This window comes from Chiloscyllium punctatum, chromosome 36 (genome assembly GCF_047496795.1).
Source record: "Chiloscyllium punctatum isolate Juve2018m chromosome 36, sChiPun1.3, whole genome shotgun sequence".
In the NCBI taxonomy this organism is placed as follows: Eukaryota; Metazoa; Chordata; class Chondrichthyes; order Orectolobiformes; family Hemiscylliidae; genus Chiloscyllium; species Chiloscyllium punctatum.
The window spans coordinates 14,502,851-14,523,155 of record NC_092774.1 but is presented as its reverse complement, the minus strand read 5'-3'; the positions used below and the strand labels follow the sequence as shown (position 1 = coordinate 14,523,155).

General features: G+C 45.8%; 2 protein-coding genes and 1 long non-coding RNA gene across 4 annotated transcripts in view; 2 read left to right on the top strand and 1 right to left on the bottom strand.

The window, feature by feature from the left end:
• The window catches only part of LOC140460012 (uncharacterized), a 56,547-nt gene extending 53,617 nt beyond the window's left edge, over positions 1-2,930 (top strand). The window contains exon 8 of the mRNA XM_072554417.1: positions 1,394-2,930. Within this exon, the coding sequence (XP_072410518.1) occupies positions 1,394-2,653 (1,260 nt within the window). The 3' untranslated portion in view covers positions 2,654-2,930. The remainder of the gene's footprint in view (positions 1-1,393) is intronic.
• The window catches only part of LOC140460739 (uncharacterized), a 200,566-nt gene that overhangs the window by 46,606 nt on the left and 133,655 nt on the right, over positions 1-20,305 (top strand). The window lies entirely within an intron of this gene.
• The window catches only part of LOC140460807 (uncharacterized), a 33,946-nt gene continuing 30,613 nt past the window's right edge, over positions 16,973-20,305 (bottom strand). For both annotated transcript variants that reach the window (XR_011954345.1, XR_011954346.1), the window contains exon 3: positions 16,973-20,245. This is a non-coding gene — a long non-coding RNA (uncharacterized lncRNA). The remainder of the gene's footprint in view (positions 20,246-20,305) is intronic.

Sequence of the window (20,305 nt, the reverse complement as noted above, 5' to 3'; positions counted from 1 at the left end):
TTTTGTTTTGATGTTTAAAATGCACCGGATTCCCACCAGTAACTGCAACAGGTACAAGTACAGCACATGCAATATTCCTCATTGCAGCTTCAAGCCGGTTTTGCATCCTGTGTTCTTCCTCCACCTTGGCTCCAGCACATTCAGCTTCTTTCCCTCATTCCCATCCCCCCGCCCTGATGTTCCAAGCTGACCCTCAAAAGATCGGTTTGTCCCTCCATTCTTTTTTGTGGGTTTTGAAAACTTTCCCAATGCTCTGATTATAAGAGTTGTGAAGTTATGTTGTAGCTGCACCAGACATTGGTTAGGCCACTTTTGGAATGTTGTGTGCAGTTCTGGTCTCCATGCGAGAGGATGGATGTTGTGAAACTTGAAAGGATTCAGCGAATAAGGTCATTGAATATATCCAAGGCTGGTTTCATCTGATTTTTGAACAACAAAGAAGTGGATGTTTGTTGGGGAAGGCAAGAACACATCTGTCGTCTGCAAGGTGTTAGAAAGGATTCTGAGGGATAGGATTTATGACCATCTTGTGATTGTGAAGGCTGGACTTTCAGAGCATGTTTTGCCCTGACTGGGAGCAGAAGAGTTTGACTGAAGTGTGTCGGTGTTAATGCCTTGATGTCTCATTTTGCTCCCACCTTCTCGGGGTCATTAACCATTTTGTGTCTGGTCCTTCCTCAAGAAGCTGCATTGCAGGTTCACCCTGAATTGACACTTTTTTTTATGCTTCCCAAAATCAGACCTGCTCACTCTCAGCAGGATCCCAGTGGTGTGAAAGATATTAATTTTCAGGTGGTATTATCCAAAATTCGGAGAGATGTCAGTCTTGATGTTTTTGCTTTTTCTGCCCCTGTAAGATCCTGAATCAGCACCTTCAGGGGAATTAGTTATATTGGAGTGAGAACAGAGAGTGGGATGGTGCTTTCAATTTTGTGGAGTAACAAAAGACCAGAATATTCCACAGAAAGTAGAATTGCTTGTTCTGAATTTTTACCCTGCCCTGGCAGTGATGACTTTTGTAATCTCTTTTTAAACAGTGTACTTGAAGATTTGAAGATAGAAGCTTCAAAATCAACGCATGAAGTCCTTACACCCGAAACATTGACTCTCCTGCTCCTCGGATGCTGCCTTACCTGCGCTTTTTCAGTACCACACATTTTGACACTGACTCTCCAGCGTCTGCAGACCTCACTTTGACGTCAATGTCTGACAGTCGCTCAATCCATCGGGACAGGAAACAATTTTCAACTGAGTCTGAGAGAAGCAGCAAAGCGTTTTGGTTCCTGTTTGAGTATGTTTTCAGCATCAGTGGGACTGGATGAGAGACCCTACTGTTGCAGCGCATTGAGTGTGGGGTGTGTAGAAGCATCTACAGCCTGGAAAGAGGAATTGACGACAGGGAGGGGCTGGAAACGTGTGTGTGCGCGCAGCTGAAGCTTCGGCCATGGAGAAACCTGAGGAATCCCGCCCCGTGGAGAAACAGTGGAAGTGTGCTGATGGCGGAAAAAGCTTCCATTTCCCGTCTGCCCCGGAGATTCATCAGCGCATCCACACAGGGGAGAGGCCGTTCTCCTGCCCCGAGTGTGGGAAGGCCTTCAGCAAATGCTCCAACCTGCTGAGGCACCAGCGCTCCCACACGGGAGAGAGGCCCTTCAACTGCCCCAAATGCGGGAAGAGATTTGCCCGGGCCTCCAACCTGCTGACCCACCGGAGGGTCCACACCGGGGAGAGGCCCTTCAGCTGCCCCGAGTGCGGGAAGGCCTTCAACAATTCCTTCAACCTGCTGACCCACCAGCGGATCCACACGGGGGAGAGGCCCTTCAGCTGCCCCAAGTGCGGGAAGGCCTTCAGCAGTTCCCCCAACCTGCTGAGACACCAGCGGGTCCACACGGGGGAGAGGCCCTTCAGCTGCACCGACTGCGGGAAGGCCTTCAGCAATTCCTCCAACCTGCTGACCCACCAGCGGATCCACACGGGGGAGAGGCCCTTCAGCTGCCCCGAGTGCGGGAAGGCCTTCAGCGATTCCTCTTCTCTGCTGACCCACCAGCGGATCCACACGGGGGAGAGGCCCTTCAGCTGCCCCGAGTGCGGGAAGGCCTTCAACAATTCCTCTTCTCTGCTGAACCACCAGCAGATCCACACGGGGGAGAGGCCCTTCAGCTGCCCCGAGTGCAGGAAGGCCTTCAGCGATTCCCGCAACCTGCTGAGACACCAACGTGTCCACACAGGGGAGAGGCCCTTCAGCTGCCCCGAGTGCGGGAAGGCCTTCAGCGATTCCTATTCTCTGCTGACCCACCAGCGGATCCACACGGGGGAGAGGCCCTTCAGCTGCACCGACTGCGGGAAGTGCTTCACCTGCTCCTCCGCCCTGCTGAGACACCAACGTGTCCACACGGGGGAGAGGCCCTTCAGCTGCCCCGACTGCGGGAAGGCCTTCAGCAATTCCTCCACCCTGCTGACCCACCAGCGGGTCCACACGGGGGAGAGGCCCTTCAGCTGCCCCGAGTGTGGGAAGGCCTTCAGGCATTCCCCCAACCTGCTGAGACACCAGCGGGTCCACATGGGGGTGAGGCCGTTCCCCTGCACATGGGGGAGAGGCCCTTCAGCTGCCCCGAGTGTGGGAAGGCCTTCAGCAATTCCTCCAACCCGCTGACCCACCCGCTCCTCCCTCCTCCAGAGGCACCAGCGAGTTCACATACCACCGCAGGGGGGATTGAAGGAATGATGGCTGAGTGCCATTATCGACTGGACTATTAACCCAGTTCCAGGGGCTCCCGGGTTTAAATCCCGCTGCGGCAGATGGCGCTATACAGGGTATGGGTTGAAATTGCTGAGTGAGGCAATAATTCCTCCAGGTTAAGGCTGTACCAAGGATCCAATTACAAAGGGACATCTTGGTGGTGACCAATAGTAAAGAAAGTGATGGGGGATGGGGGGTGGGGGGGGAATGGGGGTGGGGGGGTGTGTGCGCTTTGACTTTGAGCTGTTTAAAAAGCAACTACTTTTTCTCTGCCATTTTGCTGAGGGGTTTTGAAGCTGTAACAAAGTTGGGTCACAATAAAGGTTACCTGAACTTGCTGCTGTGCTCAGACTCTTATTGAAAGCTTTGAGCTCCAAGAGTTTTTATTTTAAAGCTGCTCATTTCTTTCAGCCTCCTGCACTAAGCTTCCAATGTCGCATATCAGTTGGAGTCGTGAATGAGGAGCCAGTATCGTGAGAACTTGACAATTTTTCAGGAGTGCAGAGTGTGCCATTTCATCGGCGTTGTAAAGTTTCCTGGCAGCATCAGGAGGTGTGGGCAGTGTTCACGAGAAATTATGTGGAGAGGCCGATGTTGGACTGGGCTGGATAAAGTTAAAAATCACACAACACCAGGTTATAGTCCGACAGGTTTATTTGGAAGGATGAGCTGTAACTGTGGAGCAGGATCATAAGACCCAGATTTTATAGCAAAAGATCACAGTGTCATGTAACTGAAATGACATATTGAACACACCAAGATTGCTGTTAAGTCTTTCACCTTTTAGACTGAGTTGCAGGTTTCAGTTCATTAACCTGTAAATCCCAGAATTACTATTAATTCACATTCTCGAGATGACTTAAGGTTTTTTTTTAAAAAACAGTGACATCTCAGCCCAGACAATGCATTAAAGGTGTGAGGTTCGAGTCTGTCAGTATCCCAAATTTGGAACTAGAACCTGTCTGATTCAAACTGGGAATTTATAAAATATTACACTGATTGACTGCCTGCAGTTTCTGCACATTTTTGAGCAAAGTAGAATGTGTCTGCAAACATATTTCTGCCAATACAAGTTTGCCCAAAAAGTGATGAGTTTGTGCATGAGAGTGCACGTAAGTGTCTGCGCATGTTTGGTAAAGTGAGTGCGTGATGGAGTATACGCTGAGAGAGTGTTGGGGGCGTGTATGTGTGGGTGTCTGGAGAGAAAGCGTGTGTATGAGTGAGCTATCAAAAGCGAGGGCTTGCGTTTGGCTAAAACAAGGAAGGGAAGCCCATGAACAATTAAGGGTCCAACCCTTTGTCGTGCTGTAAAAGAGAGACAGGGTGGGGTTCAGGTACACAGTTCTTTGAAAGTTGCATCGCTGCTCGACAGGGTGGTCAAGAAGGCGTTTAGCACACTTGCCTTCATTGTTCACCCCACTGAGTCTCGGAGTTGGGACATCATGTTGAGGTTGTACAGGATGTTGGTGAGGGCACTTGTAGAGTACGGAGTACGATTCTGGTGACCCTGTAAGAGAATTCTTCCGATGAGAGGGTTCGGTAAAGATTTACCAGGATGTTGCCAAGACTAGATGGTTTGAGTTATAAGAAGAGATTTGGACTTTATTTATTGGAGCACAGGAGGTTGAGGAGTGACATTATTGAGGTTGATAAAATCATGAGGAATGGAGGTAAGGTGAATAGCGAAGGGCTCTTCCTTAGTGTAGGGGAAGTCAAGGCTCAGGGGCATATATCTTTAAAGTGAGAGGAGAGAGATTTAAAAGGAACCTGAGGGACAACGTTTTGACAGAGGGTGGTTTGCATGTGGAATTTGGATGAGTATATGCATAGAAAGGTTTAGAGGGATATGGGCCAAACACAGGCAAGTGGGACTAGTTTAGTTTGGGAATCCTGATCGGCATGGATGAATTGAACCGAAGGGTCTGTTTCTGTGCTGTCTACCTCTCTGAACCAGAAGTGATCTTATTGAAACCAGTAGAATTCTGAAAGGGGCTTGATGGGATAGATGCCGATAAAATTGTTGGGATTCTATGACACCCCCGACAATGTGGATGCAGGCCATTCAGCCCATTTATTTTACTCTGGCCCTCCGAAGAGTTTCACCCATATCCATTCCCATCCTCCGTATTTCCCATGGACAATCCACCCTAAATTGCACATCCCTGGTCACTATGGGTAATTCAGCACAGCCAATCCACCCAAACCTCTACACCCTAATCTAGAAATTACCTCCTCAAAAATGAAATTTAAATGCAGAGCTTTTCTCTAAGAAAAATGTCACTCTGAATCAATACTCAGACGCAGACAGAATTCACACCTATTGTTAGAAAAGCTCTACATTTGAATGATATTCTTGAGAAGGTAATTAAAATCAAATTCTGGGATTAACATAGCAAAGAACAGAAACCCATTCGAAAGGTGAAAGATTTAATCTAAAATTGGTTGATGTGTCACATTTCCGTCACGCTAGACTCCTTTGGATATAAATTGTGATCATGATCTCATTCTCCACAACTACCTGATGAAGGAGCAGCGCTCCGAAAGCTAGTGCTTCCAAACAAACCTGTTGGACTATAACCTGGTGTTGGGTGATGTTTAACTTTGTCCATGGGAAACACATGAGTTGTGGGACTGGTAACAGTTCTTATTTTGTGATCTATTCCAAGTGAAATTTCTCCTCTGTGCAGGCACGGGTCAACAGTTTGTTTTTTGTACTTTGTGCGAGATCGGGCGAGCAGCTTTTAAATCCTTACGTTAAGCAGTTCAAGTAAACTGTCAATCAGCAATTGTATTCAGAGAGTGGTACTTCCAGCTCTGGTAATCCTGTTGCATCAACACAGAGAGGGGGAGGATGTCACATCTAAAGAGCAGACAGAAAAGTTATTTCGCTTGTTCAGTCAGTTCCTCACTCAGATGAGACTGGATACTGCTTTTAATGGATCATAATTAAATGCTACAATGGAACACCTTAAATTCGAGGAATTTTGAAAGGGCAAACGGAACAGTAACTTTGAAGAGAGATGTTCTTCCATTTTTAACCTTGGGTGACCCATATGAGGCATTTTTATTGATAGCTCCATAATAGTCTTCCTGCTGGATTTTTTTCAGGGCAACAATTTCTGGTGGGAGAAATTCTGTATCCTGGGGAGGCAAGGAAATGAAAATAAAAACAGGTTGTTAAAAGCATTTGAACTATGGGCCCACGAGCTCTCGTGGGAGCAGTGCATTTGCCAAAAACATTTCTGAGGAATTCTGTCTAACTGTTGGACTGAAAGTAGATTCCCCACTGAACACTAAACAGGTATTGAGAACGTTGTGCATTATAGAGTGTGTTCCTGAGGACCGGAGGAGGATTGAACTTGCCAACGTGAACCACACTTTGCAGAGAGAGGAAATTTCTCCGGATGGAATAGGTTGATGGAAGTCAACAATTGTCAGATTATTTCATGAAAATAACAGCTGGTATGGGGATCCCAGAAGAGGGGAGTCTGTAATGACACACAGAAACAAACCCTTCAGTCCATGCCAACCAGATATCCTAAATTAATCAAGTGACCCATTTGCCAGCATTTGGCCCATATCCCTCTGAATGCTTCCTATTCATGTCCCCATCCAGATGTATGTTTTTCTTCGGAGAATACTTGGGTGAGAGCCTAGATATGCTATTACTCAGCCTTTCCCCATTGAGCTTCACCTTTCCTTCGTGCTAATTGTAGCTGGAGAAGGCTGAAAGCTGAAAAGGATTTCCTGGGGGGGAAAAAAGCATTTATTCCAGATTGGGCTCAGTGATGGATTTTCTAAAGCTTGGCTATTGTAGATTTCAATCAGACAAAAAAAAACTTTCAGTTGTTCTTGTCCAAGGCAGAGTAGATATTCTTTTAAGGTACAATTGAGATATCTACATTCTTTACAATGTTTTTCCATCATTTGGTTTATTGAGCATCATCTTCTTGTGATTCACCAGAGATGATTTGAAGTGAATTCTGTAAGATGCTTTTCTATTTTATTTAACTTTACTTGGCTCTTTAAGGCAAAAATTTCCTTTTCATGTGATTGGTATTAAAATATCTCAATGTATAATAATGAAGCAGCTCATTTATTCTGAAATTATTTCAATTAGTTGGTCAATTGCCAAATAATAGCTGCACAACTGTTGTCAATATTGATACCCAGGAAAGCTATTTTGTTTAATATATTTCCTTAGTAAAGATCTTATGAAAATACAATCATTTTATAATTTGGATATGAAATAAAGTTTGCAGTGTCTTATTAAATAGTTGAAAGTAACTTTGTACTTAATTGCTCCGTTTGGGATTCAACATTGTGACTTTTATCAAAGTGATCTTTCACAATTCATGGTGAGTTTATTAACAAACGAACGTTGCCATTTGCTCTTGAATTACCACAAATTCAATTTGAAATTCTTGAATGAGTTGAATAAGGGGTTAAAAAGTGAATATTTATTGCATTTTTTCTGAAATTCTCTGCACTGCCATTGTATTTGGTTAAGTGTATGTAACCCTCTTCAAAACTTTGTATTTCTTTGATATTGCATTTGTCAGTGCTACTGCCCAAATAGCCTAAAAAGAATGTTTTGGCACTTGGTGAAGTTGTGAATTTTTAGTCTAGTAACATTATTCAATTGTGAAACAATCTGAAGATTAATTTAGGCACCTACAAGAACGTCAAAGAGATTGTGATGATAGAAAGTCAACATGTAGAATTGCCAAAGAAATGTCAACTGTGGCTGCTCTTAATTTGGTACAGACTAAGTAGAGATAATGGCACTGTACTCTGACAAGACGGAGACTTTGGGAGGAGAACAAAAATAGGAATTTCTACTTTAATATTGATGCTCCCATTTATATCTCTCAAAAGGACAGTGTTTGGTCCAAAGAAAATAATAATGGCTCTTTAGTTGAATATTTCCTTGCATCCGCATATATCTGGAATCGTTTTCTTTTCAAGAATTTTGCAATTACCTTTGCCATTTACTGGTTACATTACCCCTTCAAGATCATTTCAAATCGTAATAACTTGCTTATTTTCTTAAAAATTAACGATCTCAAGGTCACCTCAAACCCCTTTTTCAAAGTGGCTGCACTATTTCCAATATGGTCATGCTTTGTAAATATTACCATATACCATTAATTATGTCCAAGTCTCCTTAGATTTCAATGTATCGTTTTAAATATAAAAATGCCCCGTTACTTGTAGCTCAGCCCTTTAAATGTGTTATGTGTTCTCCCCCCGCAGCTGCAGAGTGAGACAGGAGAGTTTGTTTTTTGTGAATGAACAGTTGTAGCGCGAGGTGGCTGTTACTTGGTGACGGTGAGGCTCCCCGGCCCCGCCCATCCCCCCCCGGCCCCGCCCACCCCTCCCCGGGCCCCGCCCACCCCTCCCCCGGCCCCGCCCACACCCGTGTGGAGATCCTGAACAACCTGAACATGATGTCCCAACCCTTGTACTCAATGGTGTGAACAATGAAGGCAATGGTGCTAAATGCCTTCTTAACCACCCTGTCTACCAGTGATGCAACTTCCAAAGAACGATGGAACTGAACCCCCCTCCACACACAAACACACAAAAACACACACACACACACCCCTCTCTATTGCACAACATGAGCCGGGGCCCTATCATTCTGTGCAAGTCCTGCCCTTCCCTGTTTTAGCAGAATATAACCCCTCGCTTTGATTCATATCTTGCTCATACACATCTGCTCTCTCGAACCACACACACACACACTCTCTCTGACACACACAGGCTCATACTCCATTACACTCATTGTACCAAGCATACACTCAACACATGCACACACATGCTCTCTCATGCATGCATGTGCACAGACACAACTCAATGGGGTGAATTTGTATTGGCAGAATTGTATTTGCATATATATTCAACTTTGTGCACTTTTTGAGCAATCTGCAGAAAATCAATCCATGTAATGTTTTATATAAATTCCTACTTTGGAAATAGAACTGGTCTGATTGAAGATTGGGACACAGATTCAATGTTCACACCTTTAATGCAACATCTGAACCCAGATGTCACCTATTTTAGAAGACCTTATGTCACCTTGAGAACGTAAATTAAAAAAAGCTCTGGGATTAAGTATTAATGTACCAAAACCCGCAACTGCCTCACTCAGCAATTTCAGCCCATACCCTATCTCCAAGTAAGTGTCTCCCTGCCCATCTGCCAGGAGGTGGGGGTTGGGGCATCTGTGTAAAGTCAACCACACTGATGTGGGTCTGGAGTCACACATAGGCCAGACTGGGATGACTGAGTGAATCTATTCACAAAATGGCAGTTTCAGTCCCTAAAAAAAGGGACGTGAGTGAATCAGATGGGGGTTTTCTCACCCCCCCCCCCCCAACCAAACAATGGTTTCACCGTTAGATTCTGAACTCCAGATTTCTGACCAAATTCCAATTCCACCATCTGCCACAGCGGGATTCAAATCCGGGATCCCCGGAACTTAGTTGATAGTCCAGTCGATATTGGTACTCGGCCGTCGCTCCTACAATCCCCCTGCGATAGCTCATGAACTTGCTGGTGGCTCTGCAGGTGGGGGGAGTGGGTAAAGGTCTTGCCGCACTTTGGGGCAGGAGAATGGTCCCTCCCCCGTGTGGACCCATCGGTGCCTCAACAGGGAAGAGGAATCGCTGAAGGCCTTCCCACATTCGGGGCAGCTGAAAGGCCTCTCCCCCATGTGGATCTTGCTGGTGGGTCAGCAGGGCAGAGGCCTGGATAAAGCCTTTTCTGCACTTGGGGCAACTGAAGGGTCTTCCCCCCACCCCCCCCCAGTGTGGCTACGCTGATGAGTCTCCAGGGCAGATGGAACACGAAAGCCTTTCCCACAGTTGGCACACTTCCACGGTTTCTCCAAAGAGCGGCATTCCTCTGGTTTCTCCATGGCCAAAACTTCAGTGACATACAAACGTGTGTACAGGCCCTCTCTGCCGTGAATTCCTCTTTCCAGGCCGTATAGTTGTTACACGCTCCACACACACACACACACTGTGCACTGCAATGGTAGGGTCTCTCACCCAGCCCCACTGATACTGAAAATATACTTAAATGGGACCCAAAAACCTTTGCTCCTTCTCACAGAATCATAGTTGAAAATCGTTGCGGTCCCGATGGATTGAGTGACTGTCAGACATTGATGTCAAAGTGAGGACAGCAGACGCTGGAGAGTCAATGTTTCCGGCGTAAGGCCTTCATCTGTTGGTTTCGAAGCTTCCTCCTTCAGATCCTCAAATATTCTGCAAAAACAGATTACAAAAGTCCTCACTGTCAGTGCAGGGTAGAAATTCTGAACAAGCAATTCGACTTTCTGCAGAATATGCTTTTCTTTTGTTATTCCACAAAATTGAAAGCACCATCCCACTCTCTCTCCCCCTCTGTTCTCAATCCGCTCTAACTAATCCTCCTGCATGTTCTGATTCAGGATTGTACAGAAGCAGAAGAGCATTTTGGATAACTCTGCCTGAAAGTTAATATCACAGAATCATAGCTGAAAATCGTTACAGTCCCAATGAATTGAGTGACCGTCAGGCAGTGACCACTACAGACATTGGAGAGTCAGTGCTGAAAAGTGTAGCGCTGGAAAAGCACAGGAGGTCAGGCAGCTGCCAAGGTGCAGAAGAGTCAACGTTTTGGGCGTAGGCCTTTCATCTGTTGATTTTGAAACTTCAGTCTTCAGATCTTCAAGTACTCTGTTAAAAAGAGATCACAAAAGTCCTCACTGTCAGTGCAGGGTAGAAATTCAGAACAAGCGATTCAGCGGAATGTTCTTTTATTATTCCATGAAATTGAAAGCACCACTCCGCTCTCACTCATTCTCCTGAAGGTGTTGATTCAGGATCTTATAGGGACAGAAAAGCAAAAATATCACTACTCTGAATTTTGAATACCTCCATCTGAAAGTAATATCTTTCACAGCATTCGGATACTGCCGAGAGAGTGAGCAGGTCAGATTTTGGGAAACAAAACAAACTGTCACTTTAGGGTGAGCCTGCAATGCAGCTTCTTGAGGAACAACTTTAGCATGAAATGGTTAACGAACATGGGAAGTTGGGGGAAAGGCACCATCAAGACATTACTTCCCTGGGCACGATGGGTAACTTAGCACGGTCAATCCATTCTCACCTGGACAAAGTTGAACAAGCCTGGTTGTTAAGTCTTTCATCGTTTAGTACAGGTTTCAGGTATTAATAATATGTAAATCCCAGAACTTGGTGTCAGCCATCTTCTCAAGATAAATTAAGGTTTTATAACAAAAAGTGACATCTCAGCTCAGAAAATGCATTAAAGGATTGAGGCCAGAGTCTGTCTGTATCCCAATCTTGAGTCAAACTGGTTCCACTTCCAAAGTGGAATTTACAAAATATTACGTGTACTGACTGCTTGCAGATTTTGCGCAAAAATGCACAATAAAATGTATCTGCAAACACGATTCTGCAAATACACATTCAACCCCCATCGGACATGTGTGCGCATGCGTGCGTGAGGGAGAGAAAATGTCTGTATCGGTGCTGTATATCTCTACGTCTATTTGATAACAGATGCTTCACTTCTGTTGGTGTAAATATTGTTGTAAATCATAGCTGGGTGCAAATGGTTAGATGTAAGGGAGAGATAATTCGTCAAGTAGAGCAGTATAAAATTCCTGGGAGACCCCTATTTCTGCTTTGCTTCCTAATGAACAAACATTAAGCCTGAGCACCGATAAGTTTTTAATTTTGTTTCATTTTTCTTGTTTGATTCCATGCTATGATTACGGTCTGTGCCTGGTCGGTTGACAGGCTGGGGAATTGTGGGTTGGGGCTTGATTGACTGAATGTTTTATTGTTCCGGAAGGTGTAAAAGGTGGGGTCAAAGCTTCAGCAGAAATTCAGCAGAGCTGAGAACAGACCAACATCTTACTCTGTGGGAACAGGGAGATCAGAGGACAGAGAAATCAGGACCTGAAACCCGAGCTGACACCAGACTACCCTGTGATCAGTGCTTTGATTAGCAGTGCCAACTCTCTGCCTTGACCTAGCTTCCCATTTGACTATCCCCTCAATATTCAGGATCCAATCCTTGTCATCATGAAGCCATGTCTCTGTAAGGAGTCTTTGATCATAATTATTCACTTCAATGTGTGCAGTCAATTCATTCACTTTAGTTACGATGCGGCACACAATCAGACAACATTTGATTAATCTAGTCTAATTTGTCTGCATGTGCCCCATATCCCTCCGAACCCTTCCTATTCATATCCCCATCCGGATGCTTTTTAAATGTTGTAATTGTACCAACCACCACCACTCCCTCTGGCAGCTCGTTCCATACATGCACCACTCTCTGTGTGAAGTTGCCCCTCAGGTCCCTTTGAAATCATTCCCCTCTCACCTCAAACATATGGCCTCGAGCTTTGGACTCCCTTACCCTGGGGAAAAGACCTTGGGTATTCACCATATCCATGCCTCTTACAAACGTTTATCAGGTCACCCCTCAGACTCTGATGCTTCAGGTGAGGATCTAAAATTTGAATTTAGGTTATTGTCAGACTCAACAAGTATATGTGGATTTTTACAAACCACAAAATGGCTTTTCAATTTAAAATAATACACAAAATGGCTGAGAATAATGATTGAACTCTGTGAGCTTGTCCTGCTGTTTTGCAGAATTAAGCTAAAATCCAAAGATAAGAGGACAATGGAGTTTGTTTAAAATGAACACTGACACATTAATTGACCATTTGAACTAACCTTGAGCTGCTACCATGGCATGATGATTTATGTAATTAAGACCCCTTCCCCAGGAAATATCATTGGATTAACCTGCTCTAAATCATGTCACCTTATTACATTTGATTGGTCTTTTCTTGTAATTAAGGCTGTACTGTCTCTTAAAAAACCTAAATAAATAACGTGTCATTTTCAAATGTAATTGCACAACTTCGCCATGGAACACAGAAGCTTTAATCACTGTGTTGTTGGACAGAATTGGGTCAAGATGTCTTATTAAACTGATAACCTTGCTTTGTACAGACTGCATTTCATTGATTCTTTAGACCAATCGCGAACCCAAAGGGCCCTTAAGAGGGGTCTAGATCTTCACTCTGGATAGTTTGAACTGGCCAATTAACCCTAACCTGCACATTCCTGGGAAATATAGGTAATTTAGCATGGCCAATCCATTCTAAGCTGCGCATCCCTGGACACTGTGTAACTTAGCACAGCCAATTCACACAATCCTGCACCTCCCTGGGCACTGTGAGTACTTTAGCATGATCAATCCAACCTAACGTGGACAAAGTTTTTAAAAAATCACACACACCCAGGTTATTGTCCAACAGGTTTATTTGGAAGGACCAGCATTTGGAGTGCTGCTCCTTCATCAGGTGGTTGTGGAGAATAAGATCATAAGGCACAGAATTTATAGAAAAACATTACGGTGTCCTGCCACTGAAATGATATATTGAACAAACCTGGATTGTTAAGCCTTTCATATTTCAGAATGGGTTGCAGGTATCATTAATATGTTAATCCCAGAACTTCCTGTAAGACACTTTCTTGAGATAACAAGGTTTTATAACAAAAAGGTGTCATCTCAGCTCAGACAATGCATTAAAGGTGTGAGGTCAGAGTCTGCCTGTATCCCAATCTTGAATCAGACTGGTTCTATTTCCAAAGTGGAATTTACAAAATATTACTGGATTGACTGCCTGTGTGAACTGCCGAGTCTCATCCACCAGCTGAAATAACTGGATAGGGTAGGGCTTCATCCCCACAGTGCAATGAATTCCCATTTTCCACCAAAATCGCAGATGTACTCCCTTTACTCAGTTGCTCGCTCACAAATGCAAGATTTCATTGTATTCTTCTGCTCCCAGTAAGGGCAAAACATCTTCGAAAGCTGCTCTGCAACTCTAGTCTTCACAACCACACTTCTGCTTTCACCAAAGACGATTAAGAGTCATACAGCATGGAAACAGACCCTTTGGCCCAACTTGTCCGTGATGACCAGATATCCAAAATTAATCTAATCCCGTTTGCCAGCATGTGACCCACACGGCTCCAAACCATCCCGATTCATGTACCCAGCCAGATGCATTTTAAATATAATCGTACCAGCCTCCACCAATTCCTCTGGCTGCTCGTTCCACGCATGCACAACTGTCTATGTGAAAAGGTTGTCCTTCATGTCTCTTTTAAATCATTCCCCTCTCACCTCAAACATATGTCATCTAGCTTTGGACTCCCCAACCCTGGGGAAATTCCTGATGAAGGGCTTTTGCCCGAAGCATCGATTTTCCTGCTCCTCGGATGCTGCCTGACCTGCTGTGCTTTTCCAGCACCACTCTGATCTAAACTCTGGTTTCCAGCATCTGCAGTCCTCCCTTCTGCCTAGATCGAACCCTCTACCTGTCTACATCTATCCCCACTTCACCAACCAGCACACCCTTTATCTGCATCGCCCCCTACACCCATCCCCAATCCTGAAGAAGGGTTACACCCGAAACGTTGACTTCTCCACCTCCTGATACTGCCTGACTTGTTGTGATCTTCCAGCCTCCTACCTGTGTATTTTGCCAATTGAGACACTGACCTGGAGCAACGTTTCCAGAGTCTGTCCCCATCCCTACACACTCCCTTTCCTTTTAGCTGCTGCAAGTCAACAACTGAATCCCAGAATGAAAAAATAAATGGAAAAGGTGACAAGAGAAGAGAGTGCCGTACTCCCAGATAATGGACAGAGGGAGGAATTTGCAGTCTGGGATGAAGCTCAATGTTCATTCAGACACGAGCAGCAGCAGCTTCAGAACCGCATGGTCCAACTTCCGCATTCAGACAGTGGGGTGACTCTGATTGGCAGGAGGACCAACGTCCTTCCGGTCCTCCTATGGTCCCTATTGGTCAATCAAAAGAAGGTCTCGCGTCTTATTTGCCGATAGCGATTAGCATGCGCACCAGTTTTTGCTGACACCGGCGAGCATGCGTACTGCGTTGCTGACACCGGCAAACATGCGCAGTATGCTCTTTGAGGCTGCTGCTGTTATTGACAGGTTTGACGTGTCCAAATGCCAACAGGGAAAAAAGGGGTAGAGCCACAATTTTTTTTTCCCTGTGGTTCGACATTTTATTGCCATTGTGTCTGTGATTAGTCTAGTTGAGTTTCTGGTCAATGGTAAACCCCAAGAACGTTGATAGTGGGGTGTTTAGTGACAGTAACACTGTTGAATATCACGGGGCAGTGGTCAGATTATCTCTTTTGGGGATGAGTCATTGTTTGTCATTGGCATGGCATACATGTTACTTGCCATTCCTGAGCCCATTGGATATTGTTAAGATCTTGTTGCATTTCAAACTGAACTGCTTCAGTTTGTGAGGAGTTGTGAATCGTGCCGAACATTGTCCAATTATCGGGGAATATCTCCACCTCTGACCTTATGATGGAGGAAGGTCACTGACGAAGATGGTTGAGCCTAAGAAGACACGACCCTATGAATTCCTGCAGAGATGTCCTGGAACTGAGATGACTGACCTCCAACAATCAAAGCCATCTCTCTATATGCCAGGAATACCTTAACACTTAAGATACACAATAATATTTCAAAACTAATTGAAGGAATACATATGAGACACCCCTCTTCTGGGAGCCTTCAGTGCAAGTTTTTCTGTTCCAGGAACAATCTGATAAGTGTTGACTGTCATTAACCCTTTTCATCTTGGCCACACACAGCGCTTCCTGTCCATTTCTCCCCTGCCACCCACAGCACCCCTATCCATTCTCCACTGCCATTCAAGCGCCCTCTATCTATTATCCCCCACCACCCCAAGTGCCCCCTGTCCATTAGCCCCCGCCACTCCAGCGCCCCCTATCCATTCTCCCCACCCTCACAGCACCTCGTCTATTCTGCCCGCCACCCTCAGTGCTCATTGTCCATTGCCCCGCCAACGACAGCTCCCCCTGTCCATTCTCTCTCCAGCCCCAGCTTCTTGTCCATTCTCTCTCTTTCCTCTGAACACACTATCCATTCTCTCTCATGCAACCCTCTGCATCCCTGTCATTTCTTTCCCCGTCCTCTGTCCCCTCCATCTATTCTCTCCCCACCATCTGCCCCCCACTATTCTCTCTCACCACACCCTTTGTCCCATGTCCGTTCACCCCCCATTCTCTCTCTCCCCCATTCTCTCTCTCTCACCTCCCCATTCTCTCTCCTCTCCCCATTCTCTCTCCCACTCCCACATTCTCTCTCCCCCCCCCATTCTCTCTTCCCTCCCCCCATTCTCTCTTCCCTCCCCCCATTCTCTCTCCCACCCATTCTCTCTCCCCTCCCCCATTCTCTCTCCCCTATTGTGGGGAAAAGCACCAGGCTCGGAATCAGAATTGGGGTTCAATGACAGAGTTTATTGCACAAGGAAATACCGGGGCTCCGGGGAGAGAAAGACACCAACAGCACAGTGTCAGCTCCGAGACTTCTCTCGACCTGGAGCACACGTCAAGAGACTTTTATACATTTTGTGATACAATCGGTCAGGGATGAGATTATTGTCTTTGTAACATGATTTGTTTATGGTAATCCTTGTAGAATCGTTGATAGTTGATACAATCATTGTCAGTTCCAGCACAACCTTTGTTAATTTCCGCACAGTCGTTGTCAGTTTCAGTGCAGACATTGTCCATTTCAATGTCTCCATGGAAATCCATTGTTGTTGTAATGGGCGCTAATTGCTCTCCCTGAGAAGGAGGATTCCTGCAGCCCTGGCTATTAGCATTTGGTATTGAGTCTGTATCATGCTGTTGGCACTTCTATAAGAGGTGTTGGCTGGACCCAGACACTTCGGCGGGCAGTGTTCATTACTCATGAATATTCTCTCCCCCACCCGCCTTAAACTAATCACCTGGGTTGTGAATCCATTGTGCTAACATTCTGGTGGCCCCAGGCAGTGTCTGTATCTGCTCTGCTGTTTCTCTCCATATTGTGATCCAGCGGCCATCTTGTGTGTCAAGTTGGCCAACTGATGGCTCAGTGACCATCTTGTGTGTCTGTGTGCCCAGTATCACCCTGCCCTGTGCCATCTCCCACTTCTCCGCCACGCCCACTCTCTCCCCCGCCCAATTTCTCTACCAACCCCATTCATTCTCTCTCTCTCTGTACCCCCTAGTCTCTCTCTACCCCCACCCTCTGCCCCCCGTCCATTTTCTCTCTCTCTGTCCCCCATCCATTCTGTCTCTTTTCTCCCCAGCCCCCACCACACCCGTCCTTTCTCGAGCCTCGAACCATCTTTGACCGCTGTATCAAACCCTTCAAAGGACAGAGAGAGAGAGAGAGAGAGAGAGAGAGAGATAATGGGTAGCAATGACTCTACCTGGGAGTCGGGAGGGGTGAGAAATGGCTGATCTTCAAAATTGAGAATACCTAAAATAATATCTTCAGAAACATCGTTAAAGCCAGAAAGCGCGTTCAAGTTTTTTAAAAGAGCTGCTGAAATCTATCTGATTCTTTCTCTGAAATAAACGCAGTCAGGCCACCGCTCAGGACAGGCTGGAAGGGGTGAATGGGCGAAAGTGAGCACTGCAGATGCAGGAGATTAGAGTCAAGATTAGAGTGGTGCTGGAAAAGCACAGCCGGTCAGGCAGCATTCGAGACTTTTGTCAGAAACGTCAATGTTCCTGCTCCTTGGATGCTGCCTGACCTGCTGTCATTTCCAACACCACTCTGATCTTGAATGTAAGGGGTGAATGGCCTAGTCCTAGTCCTGTGAAGTTGGTTCCAACTATCTAGAAATAACATCACAGAGCACAGAAACATATCCTTCGGTCTATGCCGACCAGATATCCTAAATTAATCTGGTGACCCATTTGCCAGCATTTGGCCCCTTATCCCTCTGAATCTGTCCTATTTATATCCCCATCCAGATGCATTTTAAATATTATCATTGTACTAGCCTCCACCACTCCCTCTGGCTGACACGCACCAGCGTCTGTGCAAAAAGGTTGCCCCTCAGAAATCTTTCCCCTCTCACCCTAAACCCATGCCCTCCAGTTCTGGACTCGCCCCCCAACGTGGGGAAAAGACATACAAAAGTTGAGCAGCCAGACAGAATGCAAAAACAATACAATGTCGAATCACAGCGATTAAACAAATAGTAGCTCGACCCCTTTTTTGTCCTATTAAAATCTGACAGGAACACCAGCACCCCTAGTGAGCATACTGCGCATGTTTCCCGGTGTCAGTAACGCAGTGCACATGCCCAATGGTGTCAGCTAAACACTGGGCATGCTCGTCGCTTTCCGCAAAAAAAGGCGCGCGACCTTCCTTTCATAGTCCAATACGGAACCGTGGAGGACCAAACAAAACCTGGTCCTCCTGCCAATCAGAGCCACCCCATTGTCTGAATGCGGAAGTTGGACCATGAGTTTCTGAAGCTGCTCCTCTTGCTCCTCTCTTTCTGAATCAACATTGAGCTTCACTCAGACCGCAAATTCATTCCTCTGTCTCAGATCTGTGAGTACGGCACTCTCTTATCTCGCCCCCTTTGCCATTTCTGTTTCTTTCCGGAGTTCAATTGTTGACTTACACCAACTGAAAGGAAAGGGATTGAACCCAGGGAAGGGGCGGACGATGGAAAAGTGATCGAGGTCTGTGTCTCAATTGGCAAAATAGACAGACAGGAGGCTGGAAGGACACAGCAAATCAGGCAGCATCAAGAGGTGTAGAAGTTGATATTTCGGGTGTAACCCTTCATGGCTGGGGCTGGGGGCTAAAGTGGGGATAGGTGAAGATCGGGAGAGGGTCCGGCCTGATTAATCATTGGGTGGAAGAAATCAGGTTGGTGACAGGAAGGAGTGATAGTGAGGGGCACGGGGCTGAGAAGGGAGTCGGGGGATGGAAAGGGAGGTTATTTGAAATTGGAGAACTCGATGTTGGGTCCTGTAGGCTGCCCGGGTGGAAGATGGGGTTTGTTCCCTAATTTGCGGTTTGGTTCGTTGTGGCAATAGAGGAAGGCTAAGATGTTCTTGTCAGAAAGGGAGTGGGAAGGGGAATTAAAATCAATGGTGACTGGGAGGTCTAGTCAGCCTCTCGGACCCAGCTGTGATCCTCACCAATCCGTTCGTCAAGTTTACGCTCAGTCTCCCCGAAGTAGAGAAGACCACAATTTACAAACACGTGGCAAATGCAGTATCTCTATGTGAAGTTATAGTCTTTGCTATGAAAAAAAAGCAGAAAGACAGTGTATTATTTAAATGGTGATACTTTGGGATGTGGAGAAAGTGAGAACTGCAGATGCTGGAGATCAGAGGCAAAGTGTGGTGCTAGAAAAAGGCAGTAGGTCAGGCAACATCTGAGGATCAGGAGATTCGACATTTCAGTCCCAAGCACTTCATCAGGAACGATGTGTGGATGGACAAAGGGTCTGATTCTGTGCTGTATGACTCTAATCATCTTCGGGGAGAGCAGAAGGGTGATTGTGAAGGTTGGAGTTTAAGAGGAGCTTTCAAAGATGTTTGCCCTGAATGGGAGCAGAAGAAGTTACAATGAAATCTTGCATTTGTGAGACAGCAACTAAGTGAGTGAGTAAATCCGAGGTTTTGGTGCAAAGTGGGAATTCATTGCACTGTGAGGATGAAGCCCTACCTATTGAGTCATTTCTGCTGGTGAATGAAACCAGGCTCAAGATTAGGAGGAGTAAATTTAGGACAGGGATGAGGAGGAACTGCTTTTCCTGGAGTCGAGTGAATCTATGGAATTCTCTGCCCCAGGAAGCAGTGAAGGCAGCTTCATTAAGTATATTCAAGACACAGTTGGATGAGTTTTTGCATGATAGGGGAATTAAAGGTAGTTGGGACAATGCAAGGAGGAGGATCTCAGATGATGAATAGATTAGCCATGATCTTAATGAATGGCGGAGCAGGTTGGATGGGCCAAATGGCCTTCTCCTGCTTCTACCACTATGTAACTGTAACCCTGCATTTCCCACAGCTAACCCACCTAACCTACACATCCGTCATCATTATAGGCAATTTAGCATGGCCAATCCAAATCAAGGCTGGTGAGCAGTGAGGTGATGTGGGAAATGAATATTAGAGAAAGGGACAAGGAGAGTAAATGGACCAGCAATCAAAACTGGATTCTAAAGATCACAAAAACTGAAACGGTGAGTCTGAATGTGTGCTGCATTGTAACAAAAGTGAATGAGTTAACTGCACACATTGAAGTGAATAATTATGGTCTGAGACTCCTTACAGAGACATGGCTTTAGGATGGCAAGGATTAGATTCTGCATATTGAGGGTGTTGTCTAATGGGAAGCTTGGTAAAGGTAAAGGGTTGGCACTGCTCATCAAAGCTCTGATCACATGGTAGTCTGATGTCAGCTCGGGTTTTAGGGCCTGGTTTCTCTGTCCTCTGTTGATCTCCCTGTCCCCAAGGAGTATGATGTCGGTCTGTGCTCAGCTCTGCGGATTTCTGCTGAAGCTTTGTCCCCTTTCTCACCTTCTGGAACAATAAAGCATTCAGTCAATCAAGCCCGAACCCACCATCTCCCAGCCTGTCAGC